We start from the raw sequence: 14,188 nt of genomic DNA, 5'->3' as shown, positions 1-14,188 counted from the left end.
CGCGAGGAGGAGGGAGCCGGAAGTTCCGGGTTCTCGCCGTGGCGGCTCTGGGGCCTGTGCGAGGCGGGAGCGGCGGAGCAGGAGGAGGAAGAGGAGGAGGAGGTGATGGGGGTCTCCCGGGAGATAAAGGGGATCATTTGGGATAAAGGGCATCTCGCTCAGTGGAGTGGGAGGGGCGAGGAGTGTTCTGAGGGGCTCCGGGGGTGGGCTTGTCCGGGGTGAGGCGGGGAGGCTGCGGAGTCCATGAGGATGGGGGGGAGGTGTCTGTTTTGGGGTCACCCGTGGTGCGGGAGTAGAGTGAGGCTGCGGTCGGCCCCGCTGCGGGACGTGAGACAGCAGGTCCTGGTGCTGTGGGCCCTCAGCTGTGGGCTCGGTGTCTTCATCAGGACCCCACGCCCCAGTGGGATGTGGGTTGTGGGGTTGGGAAGCTCGGCCCTTGGATCAGGATACGATATCCCACATGGGATATGCCACGTGTATCATTGTCAGCAGTTGTGGTGTTTACTGGGTATCTCAATGTTGTTCTGAGGCCCTGATCAAGATTAGGGCCTTTTTTGCACCAGGTCATATGTGTGTCCATCTCGAAATGCTTGTGGTTGTAAAACGGATGGACCAAAGTGAGCTGGATTCCTGCTGGGATGCAGAGGGATCTGATGGGAGCTGTGTGTTAGCGGATGTAATCCCAAGTGAGGGGCTAAATGGGATTTTGGGCTGTAAGTAAAGGCTTAGGTGGAGGCAGGATGTGGTCTGGCTCTGGTGGAGCCAGGTAAGGCAGTGCTCAGGAACGGCTGGGAGTGATGACAGTGACCTCCCGTGCTTGCTTTTTAAAACAATTGGCTCCACAAGAGGCTGATGTTGCTGCTGCTGTGTGGTGTGACTTTCAGAAATGCTGCTGAAGGTGGAATCCACTTTCCTATCCCAGCAGGGTGTTGATGGTGTGAGTCTTTCCCAACACTCCCTGGTTGGGAATGCACCTGTGAAGTCCTTTGAGACAAGCAAGGTCAGGACAGTAATGGGGTGGGGTGTGTGTTAGAAATTCACCTAATTGTCTCTAATACATGTGTTTAGAAGCATCATACAGATGAAAAGCACACACATCCCCTTTTTTTAAATTAAAATCCTCCAGCCTGCTACCAATGAAAGCCAAAATGGTTCCCTCTCCCTTCACTTTCACATGCCAGTGACATGCTTTTGATATTTCTTCTGAATTAGGCATCTCCAACTTTAACATTGGATATAATTGGCTTTCTTGGCTACTTGCAGTTACTGTAGCTTGGGAAAGTGTTTTCTCTTGTATATCCTGCAGTACTTGAGTTTCACAGAGGCCTTTTCCTTCTTCAGCCTTACAAAACCTTTACTGGGTACAGAAAGTTGTTCCACAGCAAACTGCTTTCTCTGTTCTCATGTGTAGTTCTGTGTTTGATTTCCTTGTGCTCTATAAATACCATGTCTTGGCAAAATCTGTTTGGAGAGAAGCTGTGAATATCAGAGTATTTTTCTGAAAATAGCACCCAGTCTGTCACCAATTACCCTTCTCTCCCCCATATTTGGAAAAAAGGTGTGAAGTTGGGTGTAAATTGGTGAGGAGATGCTCAAGGGCTGTGCTGGCATTTCCCACTCTGCCCCTTGACAGATGTCTTTATTTAGTCCTGAAGAAGACCAGTTGCTTAGTCTGGCTCAGCTGCACAATTCCCATGATTAAAGCCATTATTTTACCATAGCAGGATATAAATTGGAATAAGAGATCTAAGAATTTGCTGTCAGGCTTGGCACGTGCAGTTTGGGAAGTTGAGTCAGAGGGCAGAGGCATGGTCCTGAGGAAGTCCTTGGGTGTAATTGCCAGGGAGCATTTGGAGCTCCACCAGTCTCTCCTGGGAGGACTGTGTGACCAGCAGTTGTTGGAGGAACTGAAACCACAACAGAGCTTCCCCTAGTTGTGCCTTCTGTATCCTCAGTGGAGCTGAGGTTTTGCCACCAGGAAGCAGAGCCAGCTGGGATAGGAGTAGGGAAAGATGATGCGTATCTGCCCTCCCGAATGTTCAGGGTAATTGTAACAGCTCATTATTGTCCTAAAGAGCTGTCAGTCTGGGCTCTGCGAGTGACTGGACTGTTTCCATCTCCTCAAACACTTGGTTGTGACCAGAGTATGACAAAACTAATGGATGCACAGTTCCAAGCATGCAGGAGGATTTTTGCCATGATTTGCTGTTGGCCTGGGGTGTCTTTGGCAAACTGCCTCACTCCCACTGACCTGTCTCCCAGCATTTACCTGTGAGGTGGGAGCTGAGCTGGCAGCTACCTGCCCGTGGCAGAAGGGTGAATCCTCACGGTGTCTCATCACGGTGTGCTTTTTTTGGAGCAGTTGTAGCAGGGTGTACCTTCAGGAGATCTTGGCGTCAGTGGAAGCCAGGCTAAGATCCTTCTGTCCCTGTCCTGCAGTTTGCTGTCACCTTGGTTTGTGGGGCTGTGTGGTAAAGAGTATCAGTGAAGTGACCTCGTTTAAATATAACTCCCTTCTGAGGGTCATCCGTGGTGCAGACCCAGAAAAGCACAAGCTGGCACAACTTACACCTGGTGCTTTGCCAGAGGCAGAGGCAGGGAGCAAATCAGGCTGAGTGGGGGCTGTCGGAGCCAGTGTTGCTTCCTGTGTCATTGAACCATGACCTCACGCTCTCGGAGGTTGCGCGTGGCTCAGCGGATCTGCGCCGGGCCTGGTAGCTGTCCAGTGGTATTTTTTTCCCTGTTTGATAATTTGAATATTATGTCTAAACAGTTCCCAGCTGGCAAAGGATTTTATTTTGGTGTTGGTAAGGTTGTTGATTTTAGGAGAGCTGGAGTGGGGGAGGGAAATCAAGAAGGGAAGAGCAAGAAATGCCAGGTCTGCGGGCTGAAAAAGATCACGGATGAAAGGACTGGCTGACAACAGGAACCATCTCCCTTTGCCTGCCCTCGCTGTGAAGGGGGTGTGATCTTGGTTCTCTTAGATTCGCCTTCCAGAAAGATGGAGGAAATCCTTGGGACCAGGGCGGTTATTTATCAAGAGCCATGTAAAATGTGAGCAGACTGGTACTCTCGGGCTTGAGTGGCCAAGTGAATGAACCTGTTTGGTTTGGAAGTGACATTGGAGTGGATGGATTAGCAGTGGTTGCACAGGTTGCCTTCCTCAGCTTCTACATACTTGGTTTCTGAGTCTGCCAGAACCTGCTGTCCCTGGCTCCCACCTGAGCCTTCCCTGGCGGGTGGTGGACCCTGGCAAGAGCATGGACTCTCTCTTGGCACGGCAGCTCCCTCAGCTCCTTGGCACAGACAGCTGCCAGCAGCAGCATCTAGAATTGCTCCTTGGTGCGAGGTCTGTCATAACCTGCTCTGCCGACTGCCTCCGGTATGGCAGTGCTGACCTTTGGAAGGGAGAACAAACAGGACTTTGTGTGCCTTTCCTTGACGAGAGCTGCTCCAATCAGGCCTGGCAGTGACTGTCTGTACTGTCCTCTGTCCCCTGAACCACTGGAGTTAAATAATCCCTCTTTGGAACAGCGTGTGAGCCCCAGGTCTCCCAGCCTTGGTCTGGTGACATGGCAGCCCTCCTGCACCACTGCAGCTGGATTGGCCAGGGGAGGTTTGAGGCCATCAGGTTGTCATCTCCCTCAAGTTTTCTCCATGCTCTGCTGCAGCCTTTTTTTCTCTTTTTCTTTTTTTCTCTTTTTTTTTTTTTGGCAAGACGGAAGTACTTCCTATTTCAAGTCCTGGCTTTGGTTATCGCCAGGAAATCCTCACCTTCTCCGCTGGTGGGAGGAAGTGGATGAAATTTTAGATTTCTGTTGAGGCAAGTGTTACTTGCGTCACTTCGCTTGATGAGGGCAGCGTTGGAGAACAGTGCCTGTCATGATTTATTGGCAAAACCTCCTCTGTTATCTACATACTTCTGAGGGCAGGGTATCCATGGTAGACCAAGAGTGGTGATCGTTTCCTTGAACGGCAAAGAGCTTTTGGCAAAAATAGTTTGGATTAAGCATTAATTGCAAACTGTTGTTCAGCAGCGGTCCTTGTTGTTTATAGATGGCGGCGTTCTCACATTTCTGGCTGCACCCTGAATAGTGTCAGACAGCACAGTATGTTGGAAAGCTCTATGTTAATCAAAGCAGATATCAAATTGTTTGCCCACCACATTGACAGTTTGATTTCAGGAGTCATTTGACGCTTAAAAATTTGAACGTGGAGAAATGCAACACTTGAGTTCATTCATGCCTGAGTGTGGTCTTGTTTATCTGAGGATCCTAATCAGATGTTACACGTACCCCTTCTAACCAGCAATGTTCTTCCCATGTCATATGTGTTCTTGTGGCTTATCATCATGTTACTTATTCAACAGGTTGTGGTATCTGGGTGTTGTTAGTGAATTAACCATTTCTGGAAGCCTACCAGACAAGATCAAAATGTGGGGAGACCATCGACAAGGCAACAGAATGGGGTCTTTTCGGTAAGCACTTAAATGTACAGTTTGTTTCAGGAACTATTAAGTACAATAAGCCATGGGAACTCTCTGTTCGCTGTTTTGGTAGAAGTTGTGAGGTCTCTATGGAGCTAGTTGTGATTGCCAAAGGACAGGCAAGTTCATTGATGGTTTTTGCATTTCTTTGAAGTTTTTTATCTAATTTTTAAGCAACAGCTGCTTTTAATATTTCTAGTCATTCTCCACACCACCTTTTCTAGTGATACTTAGTTTAGCTGTTGTGAGCTAAGGTGAGTGCCATATGGCTTTTGGTGTTATTTGCTGTTAACACCTGTAAGAGAAAAAAATGAGTTCAGAAATACTGGCACATTCACTGCACACATGATTTTATGAAAATTTTGAGAGTTTAATTCTTTCCATGAGGTTAATAAGTCCATATATCATAAAATCACAGAATGGTTTGATTGGAAGGGACCTTAAAGACTGTCTTTAAGACCATCCCAACCCCCTGCTATGGGCAGGGACACCTTCCACTATCCCAGGTTGCTCCAAGCCCCATCCAACCTGGCCTTGAACCCTTCCAGAGACGGGGCATCCACACCTTCTCTAGGCAACCTGTACCAGGGCCTCACCATCCTCACAGGGAAGAATTTATTCCTGATATCTAATCTAAACCCACTCTCTTTCAGTCTAAACCAATTTCCCATTGTCCTACCACTACATGCACTTCCAAAAAGTCTATATCCCCATACACTCCTTCATAAGACATTTTTGAATGTCACTGCAACTGTTGTAAAGATTAATGTGCAGCTGACCTGCACAGCACAATATTTTTATTAATTTGTGTTCCTCTGGTTGTTACTGGGACCTGTGTTTTCAAGAGAGCTCTGGGTATAAAAATGAAGCCACCAAAATCTAGAATTTTCCTTTGTTGTGCATAGTTCTTTCGTCCTTTGCTCATGTGTGCACCTCAGTTCCTTGAAAATCAGCGTGATAAAGGTACTGTTCATGGCATACCTTAGGTTTCTGCCATAAGAATACTTCAAATAATTGTCTACTGTAGTGTGTTGAGAAAGCTGATGAAAATCAGTATCCTCCAGAACATGTAGTAACAGTGTTGATGAGAGTGATTGTGTTTTGTGATGATATCAGTAGTGCTGTTGTGATGATTTTTAAGTGGGTTTTATTGGCATCATTCTTTAGTATATTGGGTGGGGAATGCTGACCTTGATCCAAATTTTAATTGGTATTTTACGTGGTGGTGAAATGGACCGTGTACCTTAGGAAATCTGTGTATGCTTTGATTAATCTTGGTGAGTGATTCTCTAGTGAAACTCAGAGTACAACATGACTTGCTAAGGAAATGTCCACTGCTTTGGGTAGCATTTGGTGTTATTTTAAAATGTGCTGATACTGTATTATTCTGTTTTTTAAAAAATGTATTGGAGCCTTGCTTAGATGAAAAATCAGATTGTTCCATCTCAAAAAAAAAAAAAAAAAAAAAAAAGCCCCATTGGATTTTGAAAAACTGCCTTAAGAGGAAACTTCTTCCTGCGTGTTTTTATGGAGATATTGGGAGAGCTCACAGCCTTAGTCTTGTGAACTTGGTGTAAGACAGTCTGGAGGCACGAGCACAGGGATATCTTGGATGTTGATTGTTGGCATAGTCCTGTGAGGCACCCTCAGTGTCTGAACTGATGAACTGATGGCTTTCAGAATTTGCCAGTTTGGACTCCAGCACAAGGAAGCATAAATGAGTCTTTGTAGCATGTTAATAAAGAATAAAGCCTGTTTAGTACCCTCTGCTTTCACGTGCCTCAGGATGATGTGTTAAGTTAGCTGTTTCCGTACTGCCCGGAGAGGTTAAGCTCCTGGGTTCCTCACAGGCATGTGCTGGTGATGCTAATGAACCAACACACCAGCTGCTGGCACCTCAGACAGCTGCAGAGCTGTGTGCAGTGCAGGACTATGTGGATTGCTACCATCATTAACCCATTAATATTGCAGGTATTCCCTGTTGAGTGCTTCTGGAAATTGTGCTGAAATGGGAGCACCCAAGTTTACTTTCTCACATCTGTCGTATGCTGCCTCATCTTAAACTGCCAAACATCAATATCTTCTGCGGATCTTAGACTGTTACACAGCTCTATAAAAGTTTAGAGAAGAATGTGCTGCTGTGTAGATTTCAGACTCTTAAGCACGTTATGAATAATACTGTCTTTATTTCTACAGTGGGAGCCAAGAAGACAGGTTTGCTCCCGGGTGGAACAGGGAATATCCTCCTTCCCTTGATAGTCTTGGTCAAGAAAGACACTCTGGCAACTTCTCTGGCAGAAAATCACTTCCTTTTGATATCCAGGCACTCTCAGGCCTCCTCAATCCTCAGTTTGCCAACAGAGAGGAACCTTCTTTCAGCTATGGAGCTAGAGATGGACCACGTAGTGACTTCAGAGGTGGGGAGGGGCACCATGATTTCAGGGGCAGGGATTTCCCACCATCTGACTTCCAGGGCAGAGATGAGTCTCAGATGGATTTCAGAGGCAGGGAGCCACCCCCTTCTGAGTACAGGGGCAGGGATATGTACTCTGGAGACTTCCGGGAGAGAGAAGGGCCCCCTATGGACTTCAGGGGTGGGGATGTTCCTTCAGGGGACTTCAGGAACAGGGACACGTTCCGCATGAGCTACAGGGATAGGGAAGCACATAATATGGATTACAGGGCCAGGGACGAACCTCCATCAGACTTCAGGGGAAGGGGGTCTTATGATTTAGACTTCCGAGGTCGAGATGGGCCTCATTCAGACTTTAGGGCAAGAGACATGTCTGAGTTAGACTACAGGGGCAGAGAACATTCCTATTCAGACTTCAGAAATAGGGATGTACCTGATATGGACTTCAGGGGTGTGGGCACCTCTGATCTGGACTTCAGAAACAGGAATGCACCATCATCAGACTTCAGAAATAGGCACAGGTCCCGATCTGATCAGGATTTTAGGAGCAGAGATGTGGCTCCTCCCATGGACTTTTCAGATAGGGAAATGCCTCCCGTGGATCAAAGCCTTGTAGATTTTAGGCACAATCAATCTACTGTACCTTTAGCAGAGAGAGAGGGCTCTGGCTTAAGCACCAGCAAAAGAGATGAGTCTGCACTTAGTCTAGACAGAACTCCCTTTGGTAGCCAAAAAGGAGAATTTCAACACTCGGAAGCACCAGCCGGAGAAGAGGAATCCCTGGGACTGGGTCTTGAAGATGACACTTCGCACAATTTCCAAAATAGCCGCGGACCTCTTCCTACTCTTCAGGACCAAGAGGAGCAACCTCAGACCTTTGCTAACAAGCAGCAACAGCAGCAGCTTTCTGGGGGGGAGCAGCAAAGATCCGATTCTGATCTTGGGTTAAAGGGTGAAGGTGACCTGGATTTCCTTGGGAGGCAAGATACAGACTACCGGAACATGGAATATTGTGATGTGGATCACCGGCTGCCAGGGCATCAGATGTTTGATTATGAACATGGCAAGTCCTTTTCAGAAGGAAAACCCAGCAAAGATTCTAGGCCCTATAAGAGCCTTCAGGTAGGTGGTTTTGTCAATTGATGTTTCTGTTAAATGTGTGTTGGCCAAAGAATGGAAGGAGTTGGGAAGGAGTCTTCATCCATATCCCATCACTTCAGTTCTATTCTAATTCACCATCTTTCTCTGAGATTGTTCTCTGCTCCAGGTTATTTAATGGGCACCCTTTCTATCTCAGAAACACTTCTCAGGAGAAGTGCAGTTCAGAAAGTGAGAGTTGCTAAATATGTAGAATCAGATTTGGTTCAGAAAGTCCCCAAGCTGAAAATGGCCAGACAGAGGGTGTTGGGGAGAGTGGTTACAGATAAACTTATTTTGTTATTTTCCCTTGGATATTGCTTATGAGCAGTATCAGAGAGAAGCTGCTGGCTTGGGTGGGCCTGTGTACAACTGTTCTTGTACATACTTTGTTTTCCTTCAGGGTTATCTTGGAAATCTGAAGGTAGTGGTAACTACTGAGTTAATAACTGCTATTGAATTTGAGTAACTACTATTGAATTAGAATCAATTGTGCTGGAAAACAGAGATATGATTTGCCCATTTTATTTTCCTGGAGCTAGATCTTACTGTACAGGTCAGTGAGCATGTGAAGAGCTACTCCAGAGCTCCCTGAATCTCAAACAGGGGTTAAAGCTTTGAGTCAGGCATCTTATGGGCCTTTGCCTTTGAATTTTCTCCTGGTTTATTTTGCTACTGCTTGTGTATCTTGTGAGCCAGCATCTCTCATTTGTAAAACCATCTTGATTGTGTGAACTCAAGGACCAAGATTACCGGACCTGCCCCAAGTATGTGAAGCCAAGCAAGCTCATTCGACTAGGAGGAGTGCCTGAAACTGCCACAAAGGATGATGTAAGTGGGATGTTTCTCATCCAGAAACTTCTGTTGAGGGTTTCTAAAGTACCACTTTTAGGTCTGGTTAATGTATATCAGATGGTCTGTCATTTCCCCAGGGGAAAATCCAGATTTAGAAGTCACTGCAATGTTACCTGTTATCTGATTATTCTGGGTTTTTGGGGGTTCTAGAAGTGATGAGTTTTTCTGCAGTTGCATGTGGGGTGTTGATAGCTAGAAGCCTTGACTCCAGGCTCTGTGACATGCCTTACTTCATCACCGCTTTATATATACCAAATATTGTTACTACTATTTTGGGCTCAGAAGACATGTAGTGTCTAAGTGAACTTGTTTGTTCTTAGTTACTTGAAATTGCTTAAATGAGGTCTTACAAAGATGGAAAAGATGTCTGCTGTTCCTGCTGGTTTTAGTAAAAAAACATAAAATGATCTAGGCTACAAGGTAAAAGTAGCTCTGTTTCCTAAAGCTTCTACTACGAATTAGGACTTTAGTTTGGGGTTTTTTTGTTTGTTTGGTGACAGTTCCAGGCATGAGAATCCCTACATGCAGCAGTTTTTGCTAGGGTTAGCTGCTGTGATCAGCTTCTGAGGCTTGATATAGGAGAACACACAGCAGGAACTTTGTCCTTCAGAGGATGGTAAGACTCAGAACAGTTGCCCTTGTACTTTGATTTTCTTAAAGGCAGTAGGACATCTTTGACCTTAAGTAAGGATCTGAGTTGAACTGTCTGGCTGAAACCAGTGTAATAAACCTTTGAACAGTTGAATTGTGGTGTAAATGGTGCTCAGTTCTTCAAACAAAACCCAAAAATACTTCTCAAAACCTGGTAACAATTCTCAGGTACTGCTGGAACTTAATTAGGAAAGTGTGTCAGTTTGTAACGGGCTTAACCTAGAAAGAATAGAACTCTTGGAGAGATGGAAATGTACATTGGCAAGTACCTTGGGTTTGGAGATTTGATTTTGGAGATGAAGTGGATCTCATTTTTCCTGTAGATCCTCAATGCTTTCCGAGGGCCTGATGGGACACCTGTGAAGGACCTGCGACTGAAAGATTACAGCTCAGGTGAGAATGCTTCTCCAGTGCTTCTAGTTTCAAGGTGACAACAGGGTATTTTTTACACCAATATCCTCTTGAGCAATTTGCTTAAAGTCTTACATGCACTAATTGCAGTTATTTTTTAATGAAAATGCCCTCTGAGTTTTGTGGTTTGTCCTCTTGTCCTCAAAACTGATGGCTATACTCACTGCTGCTTCAGAGGTAAAGCATGTGTCCAGCTGCCTCAGGAGAGGTGTAGGAGCAGCAGGAAGAGCACTAAGGCTGTTCTAATAGCTATCAAGAGTAAAGCCATGGGACAGCAGGTTAATTCCTCCATAGTTTTTTTTTAACTATTACTAAATCTTGTTTCTGAGGTGGTCTTACTGTGGAACAAATGCTGCACAAATAGTGTCCTCAGGAAACCTGTTCCATCCTAACATTTCTCCTTCAGTAACCTGAAACTGGTACCCTGCTTAGGTATGAAGACAGGTTAAAAAAAAAAGACAAAGTAAGTTTTATAAGCAAATATCCAAATACTGGTCTGGATTCTCTTCCTCATTCAAAGAATAAAGTTCTGCTGTACTTCTGATCAGTGTGTATAGGATTCTGAAGAAAGAAATATTTTACAAGGCTGCTTTGTGAGAAAGTTGTACTGGAACAAAGATGTGCGATGGTAGGAAGGGTGAGTCCTGGGGATTGGTTTGGATAATACTGGTAGGAAATACCTGGAAACTGGTATTTTATTTTAATTTTTTTTTTAAACCTAGGAGAGCAGAGGCTTCTACATTCATCAGTGCTTTTTCTTAATTTCCAGTATGGGTTGTATGTGAAGCAGCTGGACTTCTTGGTGTCAATACATTATATAAAGGCTTCCAATGTGTTTAGTAACTGGGGAGAGAAACTGGGGCAGTGGGGTATTTCTCAAGTGTATTTTTGTTTCTGGAAGCCGTCAAAGGAGATTTCACAACCTTCTCAGGAACCTTTGAACTAAAGAACATCCCTGTGTCACATTATCTGGCCCAACAAACAGGGCTTAAGGGGCACAGTTAGTCTTTCTTGCTTCCTTTCCTCTTTTCTAAGCGTAGTTCAGCATGGCTGTCGTCACTCCCACAGTGCTGACTGCAACACAGTAATTGCAACATGCTGCTTTCTTGCCTGTGCTGGTGAGATTTGTCAGTTGTTGTGGGTTTTTTTCCTTCTGAAACACGTCACTTCAGTAATAAATCAACTTGAACTGGAAATTTCTTCGTAAGTCTCTTCCCATGTGTGTTATTAGGACTTACTGCCCTCATTAGAGAACTGCTGTTTCTTCCTTCCCATTCCCTTTTTCAAAGGCTGCTCAGGATGAGACTCAGGATGAGTGTCTGAAGTTATGTGCAGAAGCTCCGGTATCTGCAGGTGGTCACATGTGATGTGAGGGTTGCAGTTTTCTGCTGTCTCTCCAAAAGCTGCATTCTGTTTCAGTCTGTCTCTTCAGCTGCAAAGTTGGATTTTTAAAAAGTTTTTCTGGCAATTGTGGGGAGGCAAAGAATGAAGTTAAAATTAGCTCATGTTTTATGAGCTGTGTAAAGCTGTTGTTTAACCCTGTCCAGTCAACATCAGTCATTTAAGCGGTGTAGCTTTGTTCTAGGTTATGTGGAGGCTCCAAAGTCTTTGTTTTGCATTATGTCCTAAGGCTGCATTTAAACAGCTCTCTGATCCTTCTTGCACAAGATGGATATGTCTAGGACAATAAAAGCTTCCTGAATTGTGAATACTTCTTTTAGAAATTGGGTAACTAGGAGCTGTAGTAAAATTAATCCAGCTTTTCACATTAGCTCCTCCTAGAGAAGTGTATAGAATTGAATTAATATTAACTTCTGAAAAGCTAAACCTCTTTGAAACTAGAGGCCAGTCAAGGGCTAAATGATGCTTTTGTGGTGGGGTTTGTATGTAAATATCCACAAGAATTAAAAGCAAACCTTTTGGGTTACTGATGTCTCTGGGATACACCTGCACTGCTGTACTGGCTTGGTGGGACGATGGCAGCCTGGCTCAGAGGAGCATGTGCTAAGCTAGTCTGAGTGGGTTGTATATTTTTGAGTGCTGTCCAGAAATGTTAAAAATAACATTAATCATGAGTATGCATGTTGAGTGTGTTTGAGAGAAGAATGCCTGCAGCTGTGGGGGGAACAATAACAGCCGTAACAAATAACACACAATTAACTCAAAATAAGTGAGGTTTCTCAAAAAGATAACGCTTATCATAAAGCTTATCTCAGCAGCTTCAATGTAATGATTCCACTGTATGATCTTTCACAAGACTCTTTCTAGTTTGGGGAAAAATATGTGGTTGATTTTTCTTGGAAAAAGCAGCTCAATTTCTTTATAAAGCCCCTTTTTTTTACATACTGTGTATGTGCGAAGGAAAGTCTATTTTCACTGAAGGCTGTGCTGAGAATGGAACACTGTTCTTAATATACCTGGTGTGATTTTGGTATGCATTCAAGCTGTTGATTCTTTAGATTATTTTGTCTCTGAAGCCCACAAACTGAAATGGTGGCTAGATTTTAAACAAGGCAGTGAAAGGAGAGACCTTAAGAAGTGGCATAGTAATTCTATTTAAATCAAAGAGGCAGATATTTACAATGATAAAATGTCAAAGTCAGACTTTATAGTATTACCCTAAAAGACATTAACTTATAATTTCCGTCAGTTAGATTTTTGAGCTGATGCCTGTATGTTCAGACTGAAAGTGCCAAATCCATTTTTGGGGGGAAGAGGGCTTCTTCCAGTGTGATGCGTAAGCCTTGGCAGAAATAACTGTATTAAATCTTTCAGCTTGCCTTCTCAAGCGTGTTTGGTCATGTCTGTCCAATTAACCTTTGCAAAGAACAAACCTTGAGGTGACCGTGGAGCCTTCTCAAAGACCATCAGCTGCTTTGGTGTGCAGTATGTCCTGGAGCCTTGTGTGGAGAGGCAGCGCATGGATGTCCTGCTGATCCCGTAGATGCTTGCGGTGATGACTTGTCAGCAGCTCTCTGGGAAGGGGTTGTGAGCTCCCCTGTCCCATCTGAAGGTGCTTATGTCTTCTTACTGGGCTCAGGGCTTTCATGTGGCTTTACACTGTGGTGTCCCCTCTGTGGAGGTGTTAGTGCAGTGTGTGACAGCACCAGCTGCTCATGGCGTGGGGTCTGTCCTCCTGTTACTGTCTGTGCTCCTGCCTCGGTGCTGACTGCCAGGGACTTGAAGCTGATGCCTTTTGACCTTTGAGGAGTCTAACATGAACACACCTTGCCCTCGTTTTGATTTTGATCATATTTTAAACTTACCTCCTGCCTGATTCTCATCAGGCTTTATTGCTACTTCCCTGACTAATGTCAGACATAAGCCTGAGATCTCATCTTTAGGGTCTGATATGCACAGAACTTTGGCTGAGCCACACATGTGCCCTGGAGAAGGAAGCACGTGGAGACAGCCTTATGTTAAAGGGCTGCTTATCTTAAAAGACACTGCAGTGGTGTCCAAAGTAATGAGTGAAAGCACGGAGCACACTCTGAGCCTTCTGTTCAGATTGTTCTTCTGGATGCGGCGTGCAGCGGAACAAGCTTGGAACATGTGTTTTCCAACCAGGATTCCTGTTAGTGTTGGTACCAGCAGCTGTGAAAGCTGTTCAGGGAAAGTAAGCCTGAGAAATGGCTGGCAGCCCATGAGACTTATCTAGTTCATTCCATAAGCCCATCTGGGGAACTGAGAGGAATTTTTGCTGGGCTGGGAGAGCCTGATGGAGAATGGACACTCCCACTGGGGTGGAAAGCAGCATGGCAGAGAGGAGCTCTGGAGGGACCAGGTGAGCTGGATTCCAGTCAGCAGGAGCAGTGAGATCTACCCCAGCCCCTTTATGTGCTCTCTAAATTAGTGCAGCACTTCAGAAACTGTGAGATTTGGGTTTTTTAACCCTATTCTGACCCTTCCAAATACTCACTTTTGAACCCTGGGTGGGGATGTGGGAACACAATATGGCACCCCTGAGGAGCAAAGCACCCATGGAACTGGAATGCCTGGGGCAGGTAGAAGCTTCCTGAACAGCAGTAATGCTTGGGCCAGAGCAGTGTCCACATGGATACAGGGGACTGATGCTAAAGGACAGGCTTCTTCCTGTGGTGGAGGAACACCCAAGAAATGTAGTGCCACCTAAAAACATGAGCTGCTTTATGGCAGCTGCCTGTTCCATTTTAAAAAGCTTTTGTTTTAGCAAGTGTTATTGCCACGAAGTGTTTTTTATTGCTTGCTCAGCCACC

The 14,188-nt window shown here is 45.1% G+C and overlaps 1 protein-coding gene across 2 annotated transcripts in view; it reads left to right on the top strand.

Moving 5' to 3' along the window:
- The first annotated feature begins 22 nt into the window (after positions 1–22).
- Positions 23–14,188, top strand: part of RBM6 (RNA binding motif protein 6) — a 57,641-nt gene continuing 43,475 nt past the window's right edge. For both annotated transcript variants that reach the window (XM_048315495.1, XM_048315494.1), the window contains exons 1-5: positions 23–102; positions 4,370–4,477; positions 6,683–8,021; positions 8,778–8,867; positions 9,866–9,935. In XM_048315495.1, coding sequence (XP_048171452.1) covers positions 4,434–4,477; positions 6,683–8,021; positions 8,778–8,867; positions 9,866–9,935 — 1,543 coding nt within the window. In that variant the 5' untranslated portion in view covers positions 23–102; positions 4,370–4,433. The remainder of the gene's footprint in view (positions 103–4,369; positions 4,478–6,682; positions 8,022–8,777; positions 8,868–9,865; positions 9,936–14,188) is intronic.

Source organism: Corvus hawaiiensis, chromosome 11, assembly GCF_020740725.1.
Source record: "Corvus hawaiiensis isolate bCorHaw1 chromosome 11, bCorHaw1.pri.cur, whole genome shotgun sequence".
NCBI classification, from domain to species: domain Eukaryota; kingdom Metazoa; phylum Chordata; class Aves; order Passeriformes; family Corvidae; genus Corvus; species Corvus hawaiiensis.
Note: the sequence above shows the minus strand (reverse complement) of the source record. Positions and strands in the feature narration are given on the sequence as shown.